Here is a 27,868-nt window from a genome sequence, read left to right as displayed (position 1 = left end):
CGACCACAGAAGTAGCCCAGTGTTTGGTCTCTCTGTGCCTCTGTTTCCCCAGCAATAAGAAGGCAATGATTAGATTCTCCTGAAAAGCGTGCGACCGGAGAGCAGCAGGACTGTAGCTCACACCAGAGGCTGTCAGAGTTCTTATTTGCCGGGCAACCCTTGTCAGAGAAGAGCCCGGATGTAACACAGAGAGAAGTGGGTCTGCTCTTGACGGAGCGGGGGTGGGTGGGCCCAGTCTTCCTCCTCTCTTGCCCCTGTTCCATCCAGTAGGGTCAGAGGAATACAAGGACCCCTCTGAGTCTGTCAGAAAGTCAGAGGCGGATGTTTGAGGAAAGCTGTGGGTCGGATGTGAATGATAGGCAGACAGTGTGGATTTTCTCCCACAGGCGCCTTGTGAGCCTTCTGGCCCTTTGACGGAATTGTGTCCAAGTGACCCTAAGGGGACTGAAGGCAGAGACTCTGTCTTATTCATCCCGGATTATGTCCTCAGTACCAATATGAGTCAGTTGAGGGAAGGAAGTCTCTGTGGTTAATTTAGCAAATAACTCCTTTTGAGGATACTAGTTGCGTCTTAAAGTCAGAAAAAGTTGTTTTACCCCAAATCGGCAGTTGGCTCTCTTTTTGCTTGCTGAAGTCTGGCCCCCTGTGCCTAACTCTCCAGTCTAGCAAGACACTGGAAAGCCACAGAATGGGCAGGTTCACTCGAGCCGCCCCATGTGATGGCCTGTGGGAGCTGGAGGCCACGTGCAGCCCAGTCCCCGTGGGGCAGAAAAGTGGCATCCTGTTCATACAAGAGGCCACACAGGTCCTTCCCTTTCTAGCAGCCAGGCTCTCCTCACCCCCTGGGCATCATTTGATACCGCTTGCTGGACATCTCCTTAAAGTGTGGTAATGGGCACCCACACTTGCATATTAGCGCGTCCCTTCACCTGATAAATTTGTGCATGTCTGATATACACCACGCTTAATATACCCCAAGCCTTCCTCATCTAGTACCTTATGAGATTATCATAGAAACCCTCACAGTAAGTACTGTTGCTGTCACCATCTCATGGATACAGAAGCGAAGTCACTATACTACAGAGATAGTCAGTACGTGAGATAGTCAGTATGTAACTTGCCCAAGATCACTAAGGTCAGTAAAGTCAAGTAACTTTCTCCAAGTCACATAGCTTCTGAGGAGCAGAAGTGGTTATTTTCTCTTCTTCTTTTGGAAGAAGTTCAGGGCTCTTGGAGAATTTATGTTCCGGTGGGCTCAAACAGCCTGAGCTCTATCTCCCAGAAACTTCCATACCATTCCTGGGTCCTGGTGAGAGCTTACCTCCTTAAGTCCTAGACCCCAGGACACATGAACGCTGCTTGGCCCTTAGAGTTCTCAACTTCTTCCAAAATAAAAACAAAAGGGGTAACAGCTAGATGAGCAGCAGGACTGACTTCCAAGTTGCTCTTTCATTCTCCAGTGGTTGATACTGTCTGCGAGAGTCCTTTGACTCCAAGTGGCTGTGCTGTGTTCATTACGTCTTCATGTGGATAAGGCTTACGGTTGAGTTTCTAGAAGGCAACGGCTGTGTCCTAGTCTTTGGACCTGCCGAAGTTCTTAGTAACTTCTGGGGCAACTCTCAAGTACTTAGGAAAACATTAATAATTATTTTATATATCTTACAATATCATATTAACGTATTAGTACTATTCATAACACTAATCGTCTTTCCTGAGCACGAGCTGTGTGCAGGACACTGAGTCAGACATTCTACAATCCATGATCTCATTTAATCCTCACCATGACCTGCTGGCTTTTTTGGCTGTTTTCTTATGACCATCCTGCACATGACGGCAGCAAGACTCAAGGTCACGGGGTTGCTAACTGGGCGGTTCAGCTAACCTGTAGCGGAGACAAAGGTTACAGGAACTTGGGAGGCAGCGTGTGCCGCTCCTGGTTTTTCCCTTCTCGGCCTCCCTGAGCAGGAATTACGACTGGACAGGGCGCTCCCTCCAGCCTCACTTTGTCTGCTGCCCGACACCCGGCATTCTTCTCCACTTGCTCTGCCAGGACACAGAGTATAGGGGTCCTTCCAAAGAGCTCTTGGAGAAAGTGTGTTGTGAGAGCAACTGTCGAACCTTCGGGATGGGGGCTGGAGAAAAGAACGCCTGAGCCAGTGACAGCATAAGGTGCACCGACAGTCTCTTGACGGCCTTCTTAGGGCCATCTTGAAAGCTGCTTCCCTCCTACGGACAGTCGTGATGAACTAACTAACCCAGAGTAAGAGGAATGACAGGTTGACTTGCCTTTCATTTGTTTTCCATAATAAATGGAATATTTCCTTGAACACTAGAAGTCATTAACATTTCAATTTATTCATGCTCTTTCTCTCTGGCATCCTGATGGCAATGTTACATAATTACACCTGCCATATAGCTATCAACTTTGACGGCCCTTTGTGTGCGCATAAGCACCTGCTCCCACTGCCTTTGTTAGCCTGTTGGCTTGAGGAGGCAGTCGGCTGGTTTTTGTTGTTGTTGTTGTTGTTGTTTTTGTTTTTTTACACTATCCTACCTTCTTTCTGCATGTGGATTGCTAACTAGGGAAGCAAGGCCAGTGAGTTAAGTGACGAGGGACTGGGCGGGGATCCAAGCTAACTCTTGACGTGTACGAGGCGCTGTTCCAAGCATTTTACATCTATTAACTTATTTCATCCACTGACGACCTCAGGACTGAGTCTCCAAGATCACCACGTCCACTTCTAACGAGGAGGAAGCCGAGCTCCTGAGAGACCGAACAACTAGCTCAAGGTCACACTCAGTTAGGAAGTGGCCCAGCAGAGCCGACAGGCGCTGACCCCACAGCCTTCCTCACCACATCACGTCCCTCCTGGGGACCAGGGGGTCTAGGCAAATATCAAAGGCCTCTCCGACCCAGCTTTCTCCTCTGTGCCCTGACTCTGTCTCTCAGACAAACTGGTACGGCCGCTGTGTCGGGTCTCTGGGTTAAAGAGAGTGGGAGAAAAGTGGCAACGTGGTAAATGAGCATGATTAAGTCCTCTGTCCTTGAGTCCAACCTCCCAACTTCAGATTCCGTGTAAAAGGCCCGTGGCCTTCAAGAAGTCGTTAGGTTTCAAACACACGCAGGTATGAGCAGGCATATATTTTAATGAGCAAGTTCAAAATGCCCCCCCACCCCAGGTTTTGCCGTTTGAAGATCAGGATGGAGGCCATGAGCAAGGTCATCAGGCACTCCCGAAAAGCAGGGCACTTTCTGAACGTAGCGGCATCGCTACTCTCAATCACAGCTGGATTTCCAAACCAGTTTCCGCAAACCAGACCCTGAGGTTTTCCGGGTGCGGCTGTGCCTACGCACCCAGTGCTGGCCAGGCCCGTATGTTGGGAGTGGACTTAAGGTAGCAGGGGAGACGTGTGTCTGTTTCCTTTAAAGTGGTACATCAAAAGCATTATGTCTGTGCTTTTGGCCTTAGAAGTACAAACCAAGGCTACTGACGTGGGGAGGAAAAGAGACTCAGAGCAATATTTTAATTTTAGCAAACAGACCTTACCGTCAAAGAAATTGCCCTCTTTAATTCATTAAAAATTACTGCATTCCTTTCAAATGAGAATAAAACTAATATTCCTTAATGCTTGCTCATCATTAATATTATGCCAATTATTGCATTACTTGTGGTTGATAAATATTCAGAGGATACATGGAGCCCACAAGACGGATTAGTTCTCCAGCAGTGCAAACAAAAACTTTCAATATTTTATATCACATAATTAAATGCTGTTTGTTGTTTCTAGAACCAGAACTTGGGACATGTTAATTAATTGCTTTGAGAAGATAGTTAGGTTTCATGGCTGATATTTGGAATCAGACCTTTGTAAGCCCTGCAAAACACTGCTGATGAATCACACTTGCAGAATAAATCCTACCTGCAGAAGTCTGGGGGCACCATACCATACACATTGATCCTGTCACAGAGCTCTAGCGCGATCGTCATTGTGAACCAGCCAGTGCTGAGCCAAGTGTTGGAGATCTTCCTGGAAGGAACAACAAAGAAGTCCACAAGCTGCTGAAGTCATCATTACAACCACGACCATCTTAAATCCTTTGGGGAGCAAGGCTGACTCTCTCTCTCTCTATCCAGTTGGTAAACAGCTGAAATTTTACCAGGCAGAAATCTCTCACCAATAGCATCATATTCCACAGTAAGTGATAAATGACATCCATTTTCCGCCATGGTGAGTTATGACAGGAAAGGGTGCTCAAGCAACTTCTACATCATCAGAGATGATGAGAGTGTTTCAGGGAGTAAGGGTGTACAACCACAACCCAAGCTCTTTAAGGTGACAATCCCCACGTGTCAACTCTTTCTTTATTAACTAGAATACTTGACTAATTAGAAATATTCCTTGTTCCCCAAGCAGGCTGAATGAGAGATTATTAAATATGCATAAACACACAGATGTGACTATGTATTGACTAATATCTATTGATCGATTAAACAATCATGGGGTAAAAGCTTGCCTTCAGTTAGACTAATTAACATTGACATCTTGATTGAATGTCTTTTCTTTTAGGAAGAGTGCATTCATTTGGGAAAGGGCTAATTACTAGAGGAAAAGGACCACAGGAATGCTTATGCTTAATTGAGCATTTGCTTTATTTTACCTCAGAACATCCAGAGCTCTCTAAAACTTTTTTTTTATTAGAAGACTGAATTGACAAAATTTAAGGAGTGAATGTGTGTGTTCCTAAATTCATTCGTTTGCCCATTCAAACACCTGTGCTGAGCTCCAGCCACGTGCCACGCCTAAGGATAACTGTGGAGATGTAACATCAAGGTCTAATTTGACCCTCTGAGAATGACTCGGTCTACCATTGCTTTGCTGCTGTGGATATTAATTTCAATTCTTAGGGGGTTGCGGCTTCTGCTTTTTTTTCCCAGTGCTTATGGTATGCCTCATTAGCCGGTTTCAAACACCTTATTCCCAAGGTCAGACTGTCTGACTTTGCCTGGCCATAGCGCCATATGTGATGTGAATACCAGAGTTGCTGAAAAGCTTTTCTGCTTGCATTGTGTAGCACCCCTCTTTGAGAAGGAAGAAAATTTTTTGCAAATCGTTTTGCATTATTTCCATTTCACATATGGGCCCCCCCAATCCCACAAAAAAACTATAAAAGCAAAGAAGCATAATAAGGAGTCTTTTATCTTGTCAAATACATGACAGGAATGGGTGATGCAGTCATGACTGAGTTTGTGGTTTCCACTTTGTAGTTCTTAATCCCTTTACTCATTTTAGCTTTCCATAACATTGTCCCCTGACCCAGTATTAGCCCAGGGAGTACATTTTTTTAAATTTATTTTTTATTTTTGTAAAGATTTTATTTATTTATTTGACAGAGAGAGAGAGAGACAGTGAGAGAGGGGAACACAAGCAGGGGAAGTGGGAGAAGGAGAAGCAGGCTTCCCGCTGAGAAGGGAGCCCGATGCGGGGCTCGATCCCAGCATCCTGGGATCATGACCTGAGCCAAAGGCAGATGCCTAATGACTGAGCCACCCAGGTGCCCCAGGAAGTACATTTTCAAAGCTCCTAAGGAGGAGAACATCATGGGTTTGTACGTTGGCTGTTCTACCACGGGCCAGCGGAATGATCTGAGGTGGGTTATCGCTCATCGCTCATGAGCCCGAACTGCCCATCTGTAACGCAGGCCTGGGCTTCCTGAGCTACTCTGGGGACTAAGTGCGAGAACACCATAAAAAGAGTCTAGTATGGTGTGTTGATACATCGAGACCCCTTCCTCCTCTCTTGGTTGACAGATTGGGGCAAATGAAGCAAATAATTCAGCCATTGCTTTCAGTGTTTTTTTTTTTTAGCATCCCTGAAGAAATTGCTATCCTTCCAACTCTGCTGCTGCCTCTGGTGTGGGATCCACCATCAATCATCAGGGCAGTAAGGACGAAATTCTGGAGCCTCCAGCCTACAGAGCTATTAACGATCCTCTCCTTTCTCCCCAAGGCTGTATATTCATAAGAACTCTGGGACTAAGGGAGCCTGGTGGCTCAGTCAGTTGACCATCTGACTCTTGATTTTAGCTCAAGGTTGTGATCTTAGGGCCATGAGATCGAGCCCTGTGACGGGCTCTGTGTTGGCTGTGAGACACTTGGAATTCTCTTTCTCCCTCTCCCTTCCTACCCCCCTCTCTTAAAAAACAAACCAACCAACCAACCACTATGGGACTGAAGGAGGTGAGGCAGAGCAGAGCTAGCTGACTGAGGAAGGGAAAGGGGAAGGTCTCTTGCCTCAAGTTAGAATCTGTCTTCACCCGCCGGGCTGTGTGGTGCAACGGCCAAGTGTTCTAAACTCACACTGGGTCAGAGAATAACTGAGAAGCTGGGAGGCCCAGGAAGAGACTGTGTCCCTGTGCTTTCAGGGTTGTGGGCAGCGCCAAGAGGGTTCTCCCTGTGGCAGAAACTCCCCGTTCTCTTGGCTTTCTTTTGCGAGATATAGTAGAGACTGTCAGGCACAGCCAGAAATACTAGAGAGTGTGGCTCTACAGAAAGAGGTTTCGTGGGTAGCAATGGGGGAGAATGCGTAGTGAAGGACAAAAGAAGCCCCCGTGATGAGTTCTTTCAAGTACCACTTAGAATTCCCCAGACCCTGGAAAGAGTAGCCTTCTGGGATCACGTGCTATCCAGCTGCAACTGCCTTGTGCTGTCGTTCTGAAAAGATCTGAATTCTTTTTCCAGCAAAGGAATATCTACTGTTTTTACACTTAATCAGCTATAATGAAGGAATATGAAGAGCTGTCATGTGCTTATTAGGGAAAATGATCAGATATTCTTTTATATGATGAAGTAACACACGGAGCTGATAATTCTATAGTGCACACTAAATTACAATTAAAGCCCTTTCTGCTCCACCAGAATCTCATTTATAATCTCTATGGAAATATTCTTCCTGCAGTTATTTCATTTATGCTTCCTTTATCTAATTACTATAATATTGGTTCTGAATCATATTTTCCTAATATACCCTTATTCAATTAGAAAGTTACTTTCAAGTACAGTTACTTTCTAATATCCAAGAATACCACTTGGCCATCTCCATCATTTGTCACACTTCTTAATTGCAGATCCTTCCTGGGCCATATTTCCCCCTCCACTTTTAAGTAGAGTGAAACTTCTATAAATCAAAATCTATTGAATTATTCTGGTTCCCCCCCCCCCCCAAATAACAGCCTGAATGAATGTCCTGATCATGAAATGTACAAAATTAGACATTCTACATTTTGGGTACCTGTAATACATCTTCCTGTTTGTCTGGGTTTCAAGGAACGCATACAGAGAAGAAATATTCTTGGACCCCCTGCATGTTTTGTGTTTTAATGTTCAGAAACACATTTGTTGTGAGGGGCTATTTCTACCTTGGTTCTCTTAGCTTGGAGTATCCACGTTAAGAACACGGGCACATGAGAATACTGAGTCAATACAATATTAGCCTCTTTAAGACAGGTTCCTAAAGGTAAGAGGCACAGAGATTCCAGAAGCGACAATGTCATTTGGCACCCTACACATCCATAAGTGTGATTCCCCTGAAAAGGAACTGTATGGAACCTTGTAGATGGATGTCTGCATGTGAGAGGCCCAGTAGCCAGTACACAAAGACTTGGTTCCTCTACCAGCTGGGTTCACCAGAGAGACCGACCCACAGAACAAAGTTTTCACTGGTCAGAATTTAATAAGCTTAGTGAAAAAGATATGTCTCCATGTGAGCGTGTTTCCTGAAGATCTAAGTGACCAAAGGGTGGAGTGATTGGTCTCCAAGTTACCAACTTAAAATAATCCCTTAAGAAGATGCAGGGCAATGTGTAGTTACCTTAAATAGCTTAGACTGCAGCCACGTTTCAGGAATTCTTAAATTTAATAAACAACCATTAAACTACAAAAAGCGAAAGTGTTTTCTATTGAGGAGTGTTACTACTTATTTCAAATTTTCCAACCAGCAAAAATGAAACTGTAAATAACTCCTCTCATTCTTCTTCCCTTATAAAATGCTCTGATAGTTAAATAACTCATTCAAATGTGTGACAGTCCCTCTGATTTGTGGTTTTTACAGGGTAGTAAAATTGGATTTCGTGATGACCAGGATCCCCTATGTGATCCGCTGGCTGGGCTTACCAGAGAGGCCGCTGGGCCTGTAGGGAAGGAGGCCACAGGGCCAGCAGCCAGCTCTCCCCTCTTTTGTCCATCACGTGCCATGCTCACCCTGGCCTGGACCTGCTTTTAAATGGTCCCAAGGTTTCCAGAATTTAAAAAGAATGGTCCTCCACACAAAGAAGTTGGGGCAAAGCTTTGGTCTTTCTCTAAGACCCTGCTCTCTGATAGTACGTTCCCCAACCTAGCCTAACCGTGGATTTCATACTTTAAGTTCTTCATTTCGTTTATCATGTCTTTTTAGTTTTAAGAAATCAACCCAGAAACAGTTTTTGTAAAGACAGGAGGTAAATTATATCATTAAATATATATTAATTATAAAATTACATGTTTTAGAATTAAGGAAACAAATTTAATCATCAGACCAGTCCTATGAGCCTAGTTGCTATGCCCTTTTCTCAGCTGAGGTCACTGCAAGGTTAGATAACTTGTCCAGGGTCACGTAACTAGTGAAAGATAGAGTCAGAATTCCAGCCTCAAGCTGTGTATTTAGACAACACTGCATCATGCCTTTTGATACCTAGCTGTCCTTTCTTTTTCACCTAGATTGGGCCAGCTGGTGGCCCTTCATCTTGGCCTCCTCAAGGGCCAGTCCACCCCCACCCCCACCAGTAGCCCTTGGGATTGGAGCCTTAGAGGGCTTTTCTCCAGCCCCTTGTCTGTTCTCTCACCTCCGAGCCCTGGACCCACAGGGAGGTTTCCCTCCCCTTCCCAGCTTCTTCTTCACCTGGATAAATACTTATTGGCCCAGGTCTCAGCTTAACTATATCCTTTGGAGAAAGTCTCTTCCTCATTCCCTCATTTCCTAGATCAGTGCTTTTCAAAATATTTTGACCTATAATAAGAAATAACATTTCACATCACGACTGAGCTTATACACATATGTGCATGTGTATGGTTTTCATTTCATTTTATTTTTTAAAATGTGTTAATTCAGGGACACCTGGCCAGCTAAGTTGGAAAATCATGTGATTTTTGATCTTGGGATTGTGTATTCGTGCCCCACACGGAATGCAGAGATGACTTAAATAAATAAAACTTAAAAAAAGTGAATAGAAGCACCTGGGTGGCTCAGTGGATTGAACGACTGACTCTTGGTTTCACCTCAGGTCATGATCTCAGGGTCCTGAGAATGAGCCCCGGGTCGGGCTCCAAGCTCAGCAGGGAGTCTGCTTGAGATTCTCCCCTCTCCACCCCCCACCCTGGTCCCTCTGTCCCCTATGCCCACACCTGTTCTCTCTCTCAAAGAAATAAATGAATAAAATCTTAAAAAACATGAAGTGTGTAATTCAGTGGTTTCTTTTTTGTGTATTCACAGGGTTGTGCAATCACCACCACTGTCTAATTCCAGAACATTTTCATTACCCCAGAAAACCTTATATGTGTATTTTTATGTGGGATGACTGCTGATATTGTTTGTTCTAGTCCATCTCATTCCATTCCATTCTATCCCACTGCGTTTAAAACAATAATCTTACAGTGACTCACTACATTGATTTCACGTCCCATTACTGAGCTGTAATGGATAGTTTGGAAAACCTGGCCCTAGACCATGGCAGGTCTCCCAGTCCTGCATGTCACAGCACCATTTTCTTTCCTTTGCTTGATGCTTAGCACGTGGGCCACTGCTTGGAGAATGCTTGCCCACCTGGTGAAACTTTATATTCCGGGAAGGGAGGGCCTAGATCTCTGCTGTTTTCGACTGTATCCCCAGTGCCTGCTACAGTGGAGGGGTAGCTACTCATCAAAAATCCATGCACTGGGGGCGCCTGGGCGGCTCAGTGGGTTAAGCCTCTGCCTTCAGCTCAGGTCATGATCTCAGGGTCCTGGGATTGAGCCCCACATCCGGCTCTCCGCTCAACAGGGAGCCTGCTTCCCTCTCCCCCTCTGCCTGCCTCTCTACCTACTTGTGATTTCTGTCTGTCAAATAAATAAATAAAATATTTTTAAAAAATCGATGCACTGAATGCATGTTTGCTTCGAAAGGGAAGAATAAACTCATACCCTCCTTGAAGTTGGTATTCACACAAGTAAAAGGAAATGCAACAAAACTATTATCTTGCACTTACTACCAGGGTAAGCGAGCAACTGTGTAGCCTGCTCCTCCCAAATAAGGACTTGGCCTTGAATTACCCATGCAGAGTCTTAGTGCTTCGCTAATTTGGTCTTAATGAGTCCGGTTTGAGCAGTTGGGCGACCAGCGCCCCCTGGAGGCGAGCGCTACCAATGGCAGGAGCAGCGGGGCCCCCACAAAAAGCCTCAGCCAAAGTTTTGCTTTGGGTGACTGGGCCAGCAGGGCGGCCAAGGGCGCGGACGCGTCCTCGCCCTCCCTCCCCGGCGGCCCCGCCCCGCCCCGCCCCGCCCCGCCCCCTACCTGTCTTTGCCGGTCTCCCGCTTGAAGAGCTCGTCGAACTGCAGCATCTTGTGGCGCGTGGTCATGAAGGCCTTCAGCCGCGGCAGCACCTGGCTCAGGAGCTGCAGGTTGTTGTAGACCTGGCCCTTGCCGTCCCTCCGCATGTAGCTGCTGGGGCCCCAGAAGATGAACACGGTGCCCTGGCTCACGTTGAGCAGGTCGTGGCGGTTGCGGAGGATCCTCTGGATGCTGGAATGCGCGATGACCCGCAGGCTGGTGCGGCTGCCCACGTCGCGCCCGTAGCCGCGCGTCGGGGCGTCATTCATGCGGATGACACACTCCGTCTGGTCTATTTGGGGGCCTTGCCGGCTGCGCAGCAGGTGCCCCGAGCTGGTCACCAGGGCACAGTCCCCGCAGTGCATTTCCAGGGGCTAGAAGGCAGAGGGGGAGGGACGCCATCAGCAGGCCCTCACTTGGCACCAGTGGGTCATTTCGCTGCCGCTGAAGGCTGCCGGGCCTCCCTCTCCCATCTCCCATGCCAGCATCTATCCCTGCTGCTGGCGTCTCATCAGCCCTTTCCTTCATTCTCTCCCAGAGCAGATGGCAAGACCGCAAGAGGGCTTGCACTGACCTGTCAAACCCTGGGCTCTGGGCTTTACTGATATTGAATAACCAAAACCCCATATCAACCCTGCAAGGTCGCTGTCACTGCCATTTTACAGAGGGGCGATGGAAAGAAATCCGCCCAAGGAGGCATAACTAGCAAGTACTGAAGTCACGCCTTCAAACCCAGGTCTTCCTGAATCCAAAGTTACCCCCAAAATGAAGTAAAGACTACACTACCATTTGCTCTGACACGAGCTTGGAAGTTCTTAAGTCACCTTATTGAAAGTTAAGTGCGTATCAATATTCTTGGCTGCTGTACAAATATGTTTATCCTGAATAAACATTGCCTAAGAATCACATGGCAGGGGGAGGGGGGAAGACATCCATGTTGTAATCTCTCAGATGCCATAATTTTGAAAGGACAACTAGGATAGTTTCTCTGTTTTAAAAGGACAGGGCGCAAGACCGAGTTAGTCCATCTTCAAAAATGTAAAAACAAAACAAAACAGAACAAAGCAAAAAAAAAAAAAAAAATTCTCAAGCTCAGAGCACCGACCTCAGCCGGTGAACACGTGCCCTGTGGAAGCCCACCAGGGACAACTCCAATGACAAGGTTCATTTCAACACCTTGAACCAATGATTTGCTTTCTGAACGCCTACGTTCCCACACATTAAACATTCCCCTGTTCATGTTTAATGAGAAATATCTCTTAGTTGCTGTTTGCAGATAATGTAATTAGGGCCTGGGGTCAAGGCTGGCAAGTGCACAAGAAAATGACAATCAAGAATGGTCTGAAGGAGAGCTGCATTGTTACACGTGCCCCAGAGCCTCTGCCCTTCATCCCCGTGAGCACTGAACAGGACACGCTGGCTCCCTGCCTGGTTTCGGGAAGTCGGATCCCGCTTAATGCTTCTATTTACCCTGGGAGTTTCCTGAGCCACAGCTCTGCCTTCAGAACCAGACAAGGGAACCTGAGGACAGCCACCTTCCCACACTGCATGGTCGCCAAGGGCACCAGCTCTGGGGGGTTATACGACTGGTCCAGCCTTGTCTCCATTACCTATTAACTGTGGGACCTTGGCAAGCCACTGACCTGTGAGAATCTCGGGTTTCTCATCTTCAAATGAGGATAACAAATGCCCCATTCTATCTTGGTTGAATGAAAATGCACACAGTATTAGACCGGGCCATTTGAAATTGCCAGTATTTGAAAAATAGCAGTTGCGGGGGTGGGGGGGGGGTGAACCCAGTCCTTACATAGGAGCTGGCGCGGTGATCATTGGGTAATGAGACCGTTCTTGGGATTACCTGTCGGAGTGGAATGATTGCAGACACTCACTAAGTCAGTGCTGATCACTTCGGGTTGATAATTGACGTAGAAGCTTATGAAGTGGAGATTCTACCGTTGCAAATTCTCATCATTCATTTGACACCCAATTACTCTTAGGTGACAAGCGCTATGATGGGCAGTGAGAATGCAAATGGAATGCAAAAACAGAAACCCCTCGAAGTTTACACTTTAGTGAGGGACAGTGGGTCAGTCAAAACATGCAATAAAGTGTGAGAGGATGAGGACTGTGCGAAAGCCTTAGTCAAGGGGGCTGTTTAGAGCACAGCAAGGCGGGGGTGGGGGGGACAATGGAGAGAGAGACCACCTTTGCTACTAGCAATGAGATGTCTTTATGGGCCAGACACTGTTCTGAGCTTTTTATGTAATTGCATCAATTCCTCAAATAATCCCATAAGAAGGGTATTATATTATCACCCCTATTTTACTAATGAGAATATTGAGGGATAGGGAAAGTAAGGAGCTTGCTCAAGGCCATACAGTTAGGAAGTGGTAGAGCTGGGATTCAAACCCAGGAAATCAGACTGCAGAGCCCGTGGGATTAACCATCACAGCACCACGGTGCAGTAGAATAAATCGAACACGTGCCATGAAATGTCTTCTTAAGTCGTTGCCTTCTTTCCTTCCTCTTTCAACCCCAGAAGCTCGGTAATGCTGTGTCTTAACCAGTAGTGTTATCTCTTTTAGGGCACGGGGCCGTCTGGATGCAGTAAAGTGACAAAGGTCTTGTATCCAATATGTCCAATCCTTGGGGCCCCGTTAACAGTAGACCCCATCCATCTAGAGCCTTAAGTGAAGGAGAGTAGAAGGTACTTAAGACCAATCTTCCTGGGATGCCTGGGTGGCTCAGTCAGTGAAGCGCCTGCCTTTAGCTCAGGTCATGATCCCAGGGTCGGGCTCCCTGCTCCTCGAGGAGCCCGCTTTTCCCTCTGTCTGCCGCTCCACTTGCCTGTGTGTGTGCACTCTCTTTCTCTCTCACAAATAAATAATATCTTTAAAAAAAAAAAAAGATCTTCCTATGAGGAATAGCTGCATTACAGATGTGTAGAAAGTGGTCCCCATTCCTCTCCTCCTGGAACCCGGAGCCAGAAGCCCGTCTGAATCCCCTGAATGAACTGCTGGGGGTGAGGAGCAATTTCATGGGCCAAAGGATGGGGGAAATACTTAGTTTTCTTTTTTCTGATTTTGTCTGAACACCCCACACAGAAAGGATGAAGAGGGAAAGTCAAATGATCTGTTCAACCATGGAGTTCCTATCATGTCTCAGGCACTGAACTTGGTGATATAGATAAAAAGATCCTGACCTTCCTCTCAGGGGGGCACCCAATCTAAGTGAGTGTGCTCCTAGATAAGCAATTACAGGACCGGGGAGTAAGTGCTAGAATCGATTAGGCACAAGGGGCCATGGGACCAAAGGTGAGGGAACATTGGAGCTGGTCTGGAGGAGCTGGAGGGGTGAGAACCAGGAAAGGACAGAGCAAAGGGAACCAACAGATGAGGTAACTTTGAAGAGGTGGTGGTCGATGGGGTCACAAGACATGAGAGGATAAGTGAAGCCAGACTTGGAAAGCATTCTCTGGATTTGGAGGTGTTGGCCACAAGACTCTCAGTTGAACTGAAGGGGCAGAGCCTGAGCCCGGTTGGCCAGGAGGGATGTGGAGGTGGGAGCTTGGCGGTGAGGGCTGGTGGAGGGTCAATGGCGGAGCAAGAGGATCTGCAGGGCAGACTCGGGCACTCAGGGTGACCAACCCACCCAATTTGTTAGGGGTTGTTTGGGACATATTGGAAAGCCTGCATCCTAGGAAACCTCTACTTGTGGGGAAACCCATTAAAAAATGTCCTACAAGATTGACAGGGGTATCTGCAAATATCATGTTCCTCTGTGATGATTAGGGTCAGGAGACCCAGGGTCTGAATTTTATGTCGGGTCCTTAGCGTTCTAACTTGTAAAACAAAGAGGAGATCAACTAGATACTTGTGGCCACATGACATTCATTCGTTCATTCATTTAAAGACACTGAGCACTCAGTACACCGGTGAGGTACCGTGTAATTCAGTACGTTTGTTTAATAAGGTCACTTCGTAGGATTTCATTTCATTGGACCCTCAGGCCATTGGAACCTGCTTTTTCTCATCAGACTCACCCTGAATTATCATCTTGAATTTTCTAGCATGACTGCTAATTACAAGACATTGTGCTTATTTTTACTGGGGAAAACATTCTGAAGAGAAGTCTCTGCATCTCTCTCCCCCATAATTAATTATTCTGCTGTGATTCTCAGAGCATAGGCTGTTTGACAGGTGAACCCAGTGTCACCTATGGAAATTCCAGTGCCTTCTGTCTCCCGCCTCTGTGCATGTGAGATGAGCAGAAGACCCTTCCAGGGAGGGCAAAGGTTCCTGACTGTGCCCTACTGATCCTCTGTGGTCACTGGCCACCACCCACATACACTGGGTCCGCCTAGTCCAGAAATCCCTCCCTCATGATTCCTGCCCATCTGCCAGGGCTCTGAGGGATTGATTACCTCGGGTGACAACCCCCACTCTTTGCCTTGTGCAGATACCAAACAATGAGCAAAAGAGTGAAGTCTGAATTATGCCTTAAGTGTCTTTTGGTAAGTGGTGCCAATAAAATGACAATAGCGGTTCTAAACAGAATGTTACATTTCCCGCAGCTGAGAAGAGCGCGTACCAAAGGTTGAATCACTTCCAAAGGAGGAAATGAAGTCTGTTTTCTGCCTTTGGAAGGAGAGATGATGTCTGGGGAGGCAGGATGACTAGAAATTATGCAAATTCCATGACCCTGTTTCTCAGGATGCGTTATGGGTCCTCTGAGAGAGCCACGCTCCTCCACATCCCAGGATGATTATAATCCTTGGTGTCTTAATGAGAAGGGTGGAGATACACATGCCTTGGTGAGTTAGGATTCCTGATGCCGTATTCACATGTTCCTCCATTAAGCACTCAGATGCTGGGTTCATGAATCACCGAGCAAGAGAACAGGAAAGTGAACTTGCAGCTCTGTTAGCGGGTCTGGGAGCTAAAGTTCCAGGGAGAAGGCAGGAGCGCAGGCAGCTCCCGGGAAACTCACTGGCTAGCCAGGCCTCCTCTCTGACTTCCTCCTCACTAGTGCTCAGTCCCTTGATTCTCGGACATTTTCCTTAAAGCCCCATTTAGTGAGGTATCCCATCCTTTGGTAAGACACACAGACGCCCATATTTGATTACTCTAATATGTATCTAATATTGATCATCTCTCTTGCTTCCCGACCCCATAAGAGGCACTCAATTAACACTGAATAATAGATGGGCAGATTGGTAAATGAGTGAATGAGACCCAACGGCCTGCCTTGTCTGTTCTCTGAGAAAGCCACCCTCTTGAGACATAAAGAGAAGACACGATGTGGTGCCCTAACTAGGTGTTTGCCTAAAGTCCCCAGCCCTGTGTACTAGATGCCATGGGGAGAAGAAGGCGGGGCATATAATGTGAAAGCCTTTGTCTGCAGAGAAGGCGGCTGTGGCCCTTTGCCTCAGGACAGCCTCCCCGTCCAGGGAGCCATAATGGCCAGAGCTGAGGGCACTGCTTGGAATTAATGGCTGGCTAGGAAAATGGCCTAGGACACGGTGAGGGCCATTAAGCCCAGCCAGTTATTAATCCCCAGTAAGAGCTTGATGCCAAGGTCATTAGAGCTGTTGTGAAGTAAAAAAATGCCCAGGAAAATCTACAATGCATGGAGGCCACTGGTGCTCAGAGTTGCAGCCTCATCAGGCCCCCAATGTGTGCAGGAGAGGGGCCCGTGGGAGATGGGCAGCCTGGCTCTCTGGGGGGAGCGTGCACGGAGTGGACGGACACAAACATGGAGCTTACCATTTTATTTTTGCCCTCACTTTTGCTCTTGGCTAATATGTAAGCATTTGTTATCATCCCGGTACCTAGGGCAGTGTCTGCAACTTAGTAGGGGCTCAGGAAGGTTTTAGCATATTTTAGAAGGTGTGAGTGAGTCTCGCTCCTTCCACCTACTCCCCCCTCCATCAGAGAACAGCAGGGCATGACAACTTGCATCACAACTTACTCCTTTGGGCTCAGGTGACAGGAGCAACCCTTGCTTGAGGAGGCACGCTCAGGGAATCAAGGTCTGATTTCTGTCACAGCCCAGAGAGCAGGAGCAGAAGGAATTCTCCCTGTGACCCAGCTGATGTCTCCTGAGCCTTTCTTAAGAGAATAGACCAGGCCAAGTCAAATTAAACTTGACACCTAAAACACTCAGTGATGTCCTTGCAAACATTTGCAGCATGGCAATCTCAGGCTTCACTTTTTAAAATTCTGATTTATTTGGCAGAGGGAAAGGTACCTCAGAGCATAATGTCCATTAGCTCAGTAATGAGACCAGTCTTGCTCTGGGAGCTGCTTGTTGGTCTGGAGCAAACATAAGATATATTAAATGGCTTCAGGTGTTTCAAGAATCTCTGCACTTTTCAATCTGATGTTTTCCTGTAATTACTGGGCTTTTATTAGCTGTCAATCTCGGTTCAGCCTGACACAGGTATAAGCCACTCTGATTATTTAATGTGATTCCCTAGAAAAATGTTACTTTCAAGCTGCTCTTCTCTCTCAGTGACAAGCCCACCCACCAGCCTTCACTGCCAAGAAGTCCTCCTCTCCGCCCCCCAACCCATTTTCCATGATTTCCATCTACTGGCTGCCTGAGGATGAGAGCTCCACAGGCAGGGGGCAGTACTGAGCAGTGTTTAAATTACGGTCTTTGGAGTCACAGGCTTGAACTGGTTTCTTCCTCTCCTTAGGTGGATAATTTTGGGCAAGGTGGCTTAGTTTTTCTGAGTCCCCTGTTTTTTTCATCTGTAATATGAATATGGTAACGCCAATCTCAAAGGGAAGGTTTGCCATCTCAATTAAAGGCATACCTTCCACCCAGTTCTCAAGACAAAATTCAAAGCTCATTCTTGATTACCTCTCTTTCAACCTGCTGCAACTCTTCTAGCCTTATTGGATCTATCCCCATCCATGTATCCTAAACCTATCTCTTCTCACCCAATAACATCACTGGCAGAAATCTCATAGATTGTCTAGGCTGATAATTTTCAAGGTGTGGTTCCCAGACCCACCATGACAACCAAGTCTAGGAACTTTCTAGAAATTCAAAATTCTCAGACCCCATCCTAGACCTACGGACTCAGATGCTCTGAGGTGGGGCCCAGCCACCTGTATTTTCACAAGTCCTCCAAGTGATTTCTGATGCATCCTCAAGGTTGAGAGCCCCTGGACCACTTCAGGATCCTCATTTTACAGAGGAAGGAGCCGAAAATCAAGAGATTCAATGATTTGCTTGAGGTCACACCCTACAAGAAGCACCTGAGATGAACCCCAGGTCTCCTCACTCCTACACATCTAAGAAAAGCCACCTATATCCATAGCCTGGTCAAAGTCGCTGGGGACCCACTGAAAAAGAGTTCTGAGTTCCTGGTGCCCTGAAGCAGGACCCTACAGCTGGAAGTGGTTTTGTGGAGACAGATGAGAAAGGAGGATCATTCTTTAGCAGCGCTGCCCGCCCCGCACCACCTGCTGCCTGCCTGGAAGAAGCAGCCAGGAAGAGCCACAGAGCCGGCGAGCCCCGCCTGACAGGGAGAAGGCACGCGCAGGGCTGGCGGCCGCTCTCGCCCCGGGAGGTGGGACACGGGGGTTCTCTCCAGCCAGCGCAGCCCCCCAAAGGCGTGGCCAGACTCAGAGACCCGCTGTGGGTTGAACTGTGTTCATCCAACAGCCCCTCGCCACGCACCCACAAAGTGATGTTGAAGTCCCACCTGCGGACGTGACCTTATTTGGAAAAAGCGTTTTTGCCTGCGTAATTAAGAAGGTAAGTCAAGAGGGGGTCGCACTAGATTAGAGCAGTCCTTGTGTACTTAGAAGAAGAGACTCAGAGGCACGGTGACACCCAGGGAGAACACCCGTGAAGAAGGAGGCAGAGGTCGCAGCGAGGCAGGGACTGGCCCCGGACGCTGAGGCAGCTGTAAGGTACAAGGTAGGATTCTGTCTTAGAGCTTTCGGGAAGAGCCCGGCTTGGCCAAAGCCTTGATCTCAGACTCCCAGCTGCCAGGACTGTGAGAGGATCAATTTCAGTTGTTCTAAGACAGCCAGGTTGTGGTAATTTGTTGTGGCAGCTCTGGAGACGAAGACGCTGCTCCCTACTCGGTCTTCACCCTCTGCCTCCCACCACCCCACCGGCACCCCCTGCTCCCCACTGGGTCTGGCAGCTTTCACCCTCACACTTCATGCCCTGCACGGCTGCAAGGCTGAGAATTTTAATGCAGTGCACGCCACTCCCCTGCCCTACCTGAAGAGGAAAATCCACATTCTTTGCCTGGTCGGAGCCTTGTCCACCCTGTGGACCTGAACTCGATTCACTTGCCATTCTCAGCCCCATGGACTGCTGATCTCCTTTCCGTCTTGGGGAGAGACTGAGAGATCGGGTGCTCCCTCTCGGCCTCTGGACTTCGTTTCCCCAGTTATTCACATGCCCTGATCCTTCTGGTCTCTCAGGTTTCAGCTTGAAAGTCATCTCCTCCAGGAGGTCCTCCCTGACTGCCTTAATTGGACAGTGTCTCCCCCATTTATTATATAACAAAGATATTAACTGCTAATAACACTGACAAAACGTTCAGCTGATATGCCAGGCATGGTTCTCAACACAAAACGTTAATCTAACACCTGAGTTAATCCTGAAAACAGCCTTGAAAGGCAAGTTCTACCACTGTTTTCGTTTTTACCAGGCGAGGAAGTTGAGCTACAAGTTTATCATGATCCTCTCATGCACGATCCTGTTTATTTCCTCTGACGCCTACTACAGTCTCTAGTGATTTACATTTTTAATTTCTTTATGGTCTGTCCCCGCCACTACAGCAAGAGTGCCACGAGAACAGAGATCACGATGCACGTCTGGCACACAGCAGGTCCTCAATAGATTGTTAAAGAAAATCTTGACTGCCTTACTTTCTAGGCAAGCAGCAGAGGATTTTTCTCTGTCCAAAAAAGGTGTGGATGAGTCCCCAGAGCCACAAGCCCGTTTCCTGAGCCTTTTTCTTCTCTGATGTGCCAGGACAAGGGCTGAGGGTACAGGATGTCTCACCTCCCAGCCTTTCAAATAGCCCCCTGCTGGGAGTCCCCTCAAAGGTCACTCCTACACAATTCCTTCCTCTAGGAGGCAAGCAGGTCTAAGGGTCACCTGTGCTCATTAAAAAAAACAAAAAGGTGCATTTTTATGAGGGTAAGGCCACATTTAATGCTGCCAGACAAACCAGATTCCACAAAACTGGCTTTTTTGGCCCCTGCTACATTTGAAAGGGCTTTCACGTAAACACAGCATGGCCCAAATCTGATAACTGCTAACCGACGGTCAAAAACAAGAGAATTAGGGAACGCCTGGGTGGCTCAGTTGGTTGAGCAGCTGCCTTCGGCTCGGGTCATGGTCCCGGCGTCCTGGGATCGAGTCCCACATCGGGCTCCTTGCTCATCAGGGAGCCTGCTTCTCCCTCTGCCTCTGCCTGCCATTCTGTCTGCCTGTGCTCACTCTCTCTCCCTCTCTCTCTCTGACAAATAAATAAATAAAACTTTAAATTAAGCACTTTTAAAAAACAAAAAACAAAAAACAAAAAAAAACCAAGAGAATTAGGAGAATGCAGGGGTTCCACATATAGCTGAATTGAACAGAGGGGGAAAAAAGCTATGGTTTCAGTTGACCAGATGAGAAAACAATCTAACGGGACAGAACATTAAATCTGTAGAATTGAAGTAGAAAGAGTCAGACTTGGGTTCAAGTCCTAGTTAAGTCATTTATTGATAGGTCCTTCCCTAGTCAGCCTCAATGTTCTCATCTGCAAAATGGCACAGCAGGCACTCAGGAAGGTGTAACTGGTACAACGGTCACGGGTTAATTGTCACAGACACAAAAAGGGCCCTCCTGAATAAGCCGCTACCCGCCTCTCTTTCCGTCCAGTCAGTCACTCCTGAACCTGCACACTCCACCTGCTGTATCTGCTGAATCTGATCTTTTCTACCCATCTGCATCTTGCTTCCCCTGCCCCCACCCCTGCTTCAACCCACTGTCTTCCCTGGATCCCCGCCAGGCCTCCCACATACACTTCTACTGTCCACAAATGTCCGGGAGGACTTTCTGAAAAGCATATCTCATTAGGACCTGCTTGCGCTTAGTGTCCCTACACCCTAAAATCCCTGAGGATCCTCCTGTTGCTTTGAGGACAAAGTTCTTCCAGTGGCTTACGAGACCCTCATATCGCTTCCCCCCCTCAAGTCCTTCTGTATCCCCCACCGTCTCGTAGCTCCCCATACTCCACTTGCATTGACTTTGACTTTGTAGCTCCAAGTGGCACTATTCAAAGGCTTTGCCTTGGGGCCTTTGCACATGCTTTCTCTGGAAGCCAAGCTGGCTCAATTATAAACTGGAACATAATGTCTACCTTGCAGTGGGATTCTGTGGCTTAACTGAAATAATCACAACATCCAAAGGCTCCCTCCCCTGCCTCTTCTCTCCCGACTTTTGAAACTCCTTCATCATCATCAGCCTCAGAGAACCTTCCCTAAACTCCGCCCTGTTTCTCCTCTTCTGGTTCTCACCATGTCGGCAATCTTTGAGTCAGGGTCTCTCTTCCCTCACAGAATGGCAAGGTTCTTAGGAACTGGGTTCATGCCTCCGTGGGGTTGAGCTCACTGTAACATCCCCGGGACCTAATATATAGTGGTTGCTCTCTAAGTATTTGCTGCACAAGTAGCTAAATTTAGTTCATGCAGGTGAGGAGAACATTCTAGAACCACGGCCCTCCCCTAGGCTTTCTCTCTGGTTTTCCTTTCCGTTTGGTATGCCCAAGTGTAGATCAAGAGACAAGTCATCCCAAATCGAATATTTAATTTGATGCAAATGCTTCATCTTCTCATAGAAGACTGAGTAGTACCAACCAAACTGATTACACTGTAACCTTACTTCTATCCACTTTATTATCTAAGCATAAGGGAGTTTTCAAAATGAGTCGTTATTTGAGGCTTTGGACACTGACTACTGCCAAGCAGCAAATAACCAGATTGTGTCAGTGTTGACACTTTGGTTCTCGAGCTGATGGTTTGTTTATGGAACTGCCTAGTTTAGGGGCTCTGAGAGTGGAAGGATGGTCATCAGCAGCCTGAATAACAACTCAGCACCCCAGCTGGAAACACATGAGTAAACAAAATCATAATTTCTAACTTTGCCAAGCTCAGTAAACACCATCATGATGTGTTACCAGTAAGGCAGCCATTAGTTAAATAAACACAGCACAAGGCTAAGCAGAGGGTTATTGATGCTGGCACAGTATACTCGTTTGCTGACCACTGATGGACATTAGCTGTGATGTACACATTAGGGAGCTACTTCGCCACCTGCTTTCATTTGCTGAACATCATGCATCCTCTGGGCCACAGAATTACTTACTTTGTATTAGTGAAAGATCGCCTTTTCTTCTTTTCGCTTGCTCACTGTATAGTTTATTCAGTACCTACTCCCTGTGTAATGGAAGCTTTTGGGCAGGCTGCCCGGGACACAACTGCCTTTGTTCCTCTGGCTATAGCTCGGTGCGCAGGGGCTATGAAAGGCAGCGAAGCTGTTTCCGGCGAGAGAGACAAAGGCGCACCCCTTCTCCAGCTTTGTCAAGAAACCGTGAGTGGATGAAGTCAGACAGCATTGATAGCTTAAGAGAGTTTCAATTCATTTTTTTGAGAGAGGTGCTTTTTTGGTAAAAACAAAGCCATACCAGACGGAACCAGGGAAGATATTTACGCAGTCCTCTTCGTGTCTCCATGTATTATTATTATATCCATATATATTAGATCTCTCTTTAGAGTACACTCCGGCATATCAGCAGATCTGTGACTCCCTGGGGACTCAGGATCCTGACTCAAGGCTTCAGCCCTCTGCTCACTGGAGATGTCCCCTCTGTTCCAGCTCTTCCTCATCAGGTCCCGGAAATGTCATAATAACAACAATAATGGTTACCAATGGTTATGAAGCAACTTTTAATATTATTATTATTATTATTAATATTATATTAATCTCAATTAATTCTAAAGTGAACCAGCAAGATACATACTACCACCTCGGTTTACATTTGAGGAAAGAGAGGTTCAAAGTTGAATTGCTCAAGGTCATAGTGTTTCTTTCTTTCTTTTTTTTTTTTTGAAGATTTTTATTTTTTTTATTTGATAAAGAGATAGAGAGAGCAGGTAGGCAGAGTAGCAGGCAGAGGGAGAGGGAGAAGCAGGCTCTCCACTGAGCAGGGAGCCCAATGTGGAGCTTGATCTCAGGACCTGAGCCGAAGGCAGCCGCTTAACCGACTGAGGCACCCAGGCACTCCAGGTAATAGTGTTTCTAAGGCACAGCCTGTATCAGCACCTGGGTCAATCTTAGTCCTAAGTGTGTGGGTGATTTGGCCACCATAACAGGCAAGACAGAGTTGAGTGGAAGACTGGCAAAGAAAAGAAAACTGAAGAGTCTCAAGAGGAGGAAAAAGAAAATCTACAGAAGAGAGGAACTAGTAGATAACAAGAATGGCAGGAGAATGTAGAAAGCATTGGAAAACCGACATTAGAGGTGCTGAGATGATACAGTGACTGTGAAACTTCTTAGGGGGACAGAAAGACTAAAGAGAAAATTTAGTAGAACAGCCTAGAATTCTGGAGGCATTCAGTACAGGAACAAATAATTCTAGCACTCAAAAGCCATCCGTACACAACACACTGCATTATAATAAGTGACATTCATAAAGGGGACCCTAAGTCATCAAGAAGAGCTTAAATTAAGTTAAGCTTTGTTCACTTACGTAGGAGAGTATAAAATCAATTTGGAACCTTCAAGAATAATTTAGACAAATACGATTTGGTGCTAAAAGGGACTATACTTATATTATTTTATTTTAAGTCTCATTTGTTCATAAGACTCATTCCTCAACCAGACTTCAAAATGAGGTGCTAGACTATTCTGAAGTTATTGCTGGCAGGTAAATAGGCTTTTCTTTCTGCATTCACGTGTGATAGACTTTCCGACATGAGTCATGTTTCCTTCTCCTGGGGCAGTCATAGATGAAAGCCTGCCCAGTCAGGAGCCACAGTCCTTGTCCCCATGCCTCTGGTGGTAGGGGGACATGCCTCCCAATGAAATCAGTGAAGGTCACTGGAGAACTTAAGAAGCAGGTGCCTTCCCCACTCTCTCTCTCTTTCCAATGTCTTGATATACACAGCACAGTGAACCTGGAAGTCCCTGGTCAAAGAGGGCAAAGCCAAAGAGTGAAAGGAGACCAAGTCCTTGAATCGTTGTTTAAATCAGAAATATCAGAGACTCCCACTTTCTTGACTATGTGAGCAAGAATAAAGAAAACTATACATTTTATAAAGTGGGTGGGATAACTATAATTATTCTATCAGACAGCCAGGAAATTTTCTTTTCCTTCCCTTCTCTTCTTTTTTTTTCTTTCTTTCTTCCTTCATTCCTTCCTTTCTTTCTTTTCTTCCTTCCTTTCTCTTTTTCCTTTTTTTTTTTTTTAAGATTTTTATTTATTTATTTGACAGACAGAGATCACAAGTAGGCAGAGAGGCAGGCAGAGAGAGAGAGGAAGGGAAGCAGGCTCCCTGCCGAGCAGAGAGCCCGATGCGGGACTCGATCCCAGGACCCTGAGATCATGACCTGAGCCGAAGGCAGCGGCCTAACCCACTGAGCCACCCAGGCGCCCTCCTTTTTTTTTTTTTTTTTTTGTCTACTTATTTTACTAAGTGGCTAGAGCGCAGGAACCACATTTTCTTTTTTAAAGTACAGCTCTGATCCTATCACTCCAGCTCAAAGATCTTCCACAACTCCCTATTACCTGTAGAGAGAAGTCTGCATTTCTAAAAGTAACCCTTCATATCTTATTTTTTGCTGACCCATTTCAAGAACTCCCCCATTCGGGACCATCACTCATTTATCCAAAAGTGTCATCTCCTTGTCTTTGCCCACAGAGTAGCATCCTTCTGGAATGACTCCAGTCACTGAAAGCTAACTTACCACTCGTGGTCCCATGTCAAGGCCATTTGATCCACAAAGTGTCCTTCGTTCCAACTGCTTGAGTTCAAATCCCATCACTTACCAATTGCTGACTTTGGCAAATTTCTCAGCTTCCTTGTACCTTAGTTTCCTCATCTATAGAATAATGGTACTGATAGAAACTACTGCAGAAGGCTGTGAGGGCTCGGCGGGCTAGTCTGCACAGGGTGCTTGGCTCTCTGCCATAGATGCCATCGGTGATTGCAAATTAGTTCCTCATCAGTCGTGACCAGTCATGTGTTGCCTTCTTGGGAGGCAGAGGAACTTTCCGTCGTTGTGTCCCATACTGTCCTGCAAAGTGGCTTAATTAAATATAGAAGATGCCTAATAAATGTTGGCTGAATGAATGGATATGTAAGTTTCTAAAGTGGCAAGAATTGGGTTTCATTTTTCCATTTACTCATGATTTGCTCAGAAGACTATGATGTTTTCCTCCAGCTTGAATTCTACTCAGAGAATGGCAAGATCTTTTTTTTTTTTTTTTAAACACAGATCTTCCTTGACTTAGGAAGGGGTTACCTAATGATAAACCCCCTGTAAGTTGAAAATACCATAAGCCAAAAATGCATTTTTTTCAAAAATGCATTTAATACACCTAACCTATCAAACACTGTAACTTGGTCTAACCTAACTTAACCGTGCTCAGAACAATTACATTAGCCTGCAGTTGGACAAAATCATCTCATACCAGGCCTGTTTTATTATGAAATGTTGAATATCTCATTTATTGAATCCTGTGCTGACAGTGAAAGACAATGGTTGTCTGGGTATAGAATGGTTCTAAGTGTCTTCTTGCAATCATCGGGGGAGGCTGGGAGCTGCCACTTCCCAGCACCCACAGAGAACATTGTACCACATATGGCCGGCTTCAGAGATGATCAAAATTTGAAGATTGAAGTAAAGTTTCTACTGAATGCATATTGCTCTCACACCACTATAAAGTCAAAAAATTGTTAGTTGAACCATCATAAGTTGGGTACCATCTGTATCCTGAAGTTCTGAGAGGCTCTGATCATTTTTCTGACCTTCCATGAAATATTCTGACCCACCATCTGATCACGAGGACCTGTTTTACTAGGAAGCTTTGTCTTGGCTTTCAAGGCATGAGAAGGAGAGAGATGCTCTGGCCAGGTTGAGCAGAGACAGACACTTTAACCTTCTGTGCTTATTCCTGGACATGTCTGAGGTGTCTGAGATGCCTAGGATTTGTCTTGAAAGGCCATAGAAGGGTTAAATGATTTGAGGCTGGAAGGATAAATATCGTTGGGAGCCAACAGCACAGGGGGCCGAAGCAGGGGTCGCTGAAGAAAGGCACTGGTAAATACAGAGCCAGACAGACCATATTCCCCACTGCTCTGGCTCGGCTCATTTTCACTTGCACTCAGGGCTGATGTGATGTTTGCTTCAAAGATAAGACTCTGGAGGGAAGCCAGGACTATAAATCAGTCTCCAAACAAGGAGGAGAAGGTTCTTTAGAACAATATTGGTGTTTAAAAATATTAAAACAGTGAAACTCTCCCACTCAGTAAATGGTATCTGGCATGAAATTAGTCCAATTCCTGATGGACTTTTCCTGCTGGATGGCACATAGGAGCTTCGCCCTCAAACCATCTACAGCTAAACTCTTCCATCTCCCCACATCTGCCACATTTCCTGTCCTGTGATGAGGATCCCAGCCCTACCCCGCTGTCCAAACCCCAAGCCTGGGAGTCATACTAACGCTCCCTCTCTTTCTCCACCTTGACAAATCATTACTCATTAAGTCTTATTATCCTTAGCCTCAAGTTCTCCTAACTCTGCCACTTCTCTTCATCCCTACTGGGAATGGCCCCGATCAGTCCTCCGCCGTCTCTCACCTGAATTCTGACAACCTTATTACAACCAGCTTTATATGCCAGGGCCCCTTGCAAGCCCACAAACTCCTTGGGATGTTTTCTTACCCACAGAGCTTACTCCAGTATCCAGCACACAGTAGATGCTCAATTAATGGTCACTCATTTCAAGCTTATGCTTCCAACCTTTGGAAGAGGCCAAGGGAAACTGAAGTAGACCTTCGCTTCTGTCCCCAAGTGCAGGTCCTCTGAGAGCGGGTCAAAAGTGCCACACCCAAGTATAAAGGAACCTGAACATATTCCAATCCATCTTCAGTATAAAAGACAACACGAATTTTTGTTGTAAGTGATTGGAGGTCGGGGAGTATATCTTCTGGGATTAGTTACATTGTAGAACCGTGAAAAGACCCTTAGCCATTGTGCGGTGGGAGCTGGCACTTTCTCATTCTTCTCCATATCATGAACATTTATTAGTTTCTGTTTTGGAATGGAGATGAAGGGACTCTTGGTCAGCACCCCTCCTTCCTCTACCCCTTCCATCCCCTGCGGGAACATTGACATTGGAGCCAGCCGTTACCGGAACCACCGCACTGCTGCGTGGGACCTCTGCCTGCCTTGATCTCGATCAGTTTAGGAAAAGCCTGTGGGGCAAGAGCCAGACTCCAGCAGTATGTTCTGCAGCATAGCCTTGTACCAAACAAATTACCATTCATTCATTCGTTCATTCAAAAAACAAAATACTATATATATATATATATATATATATATATACATATATACATATATATATATTTAAATGTTAAAGGATTTTATTTATTTTGTAGAGGAAGAAAGAGCACAAGCAGGGGTTGGGGGCAGAGGGAGAGAAACAAGCAAGCTCCCCGCTGAGCAGAGAGCCTGATGCGGGGCTCCATCCCAGGACCCCGGGATCATGACCTGAGTGGAAGGCAGATACTTAACCGACTGAGCCACCCAGTGGCCCCTCAAAATATATTTCTTAGTAGCGTACTATGTTCCAGTGCCGTTCAATGCTAAGGATACAAGAGTGAGCTAACTAGACATGTCTCTGCCATCACGGCGGCTACCTACAAGCTGGGGAGGCAGACATCAAACTGATAAATAAGTCAAATAGGCCCAGGGGCGGACACCTGCTGTGCTGCGCCCTTTCTGCTGACTTTGAAGAGCCCTGGAAAGTATGTGGCTCCTTGGCACCTGGAACCAGGGCTGTATGTGCCCCACCCTGGAGAGCACTAATGTTAGCCTGCCCACACCCTTCCAACGACACTTCGGCAATCCAGTGCCAACACTGGAATTAGTCTCAGCTCCACGCAAAGGATGCATGGGTGTGCCTTTCAGAAAGCAGTTTTACATGCAATCTGCCATACTGT

The 27,868-nt window shown here is 46.5% G+C and overlaps 1 protein-coding gene across 1 annotated transcript in view; it reads right to left on the bottom strand.

Annotated features, from left to right (window-relative positions):
- The window catches only part of LOC111143586 (ST6 N-acetylgalactosaminide alpha-2,6-sialyltransferase 5), a 164,875-nt gene that overhangs the window by 9,480 nt on the left and 127,527 nt on the right, over nucleotides 1-27,868 (bottom strand). Inside the window, exons 3-4 of the mRNA XM_022497412.1 lie at nucleotides 10,582-10,991; nucleotides 3,922-4,029 (exon numbers count right to left, since the gene is read on the bottom strand). Coding sequence (XP_022353120.1) covers nucleotides 3,922-4,029; nucleotides 10,582-10,991 — 518 coding nt within the window. The remainder of the gene's footprint in view (nucleotides 1-3,921; nucleotides 4,030-10,581; nucleotides 10,992-27,868) is intronic.

Source organism: Enhydra lutris, unplaced genomic scaffold (genome assembly GCF_002288905.1).
Source record: "Enhydra lutris kenyoni isolate GAN:26980312 unplaced genomic scaffold, ASM228890v2 scaffoldscaffold9, whole genome shotgun sequence".
NCBI lineage: Eukaryota > Metazoa > Chordata > Mammalia > Carnivora > Mustelidae > Enhydra > Enhydra lutris.
This window is presented reverse-complemented; position numbering and strand designations above follow the sequence as displayed.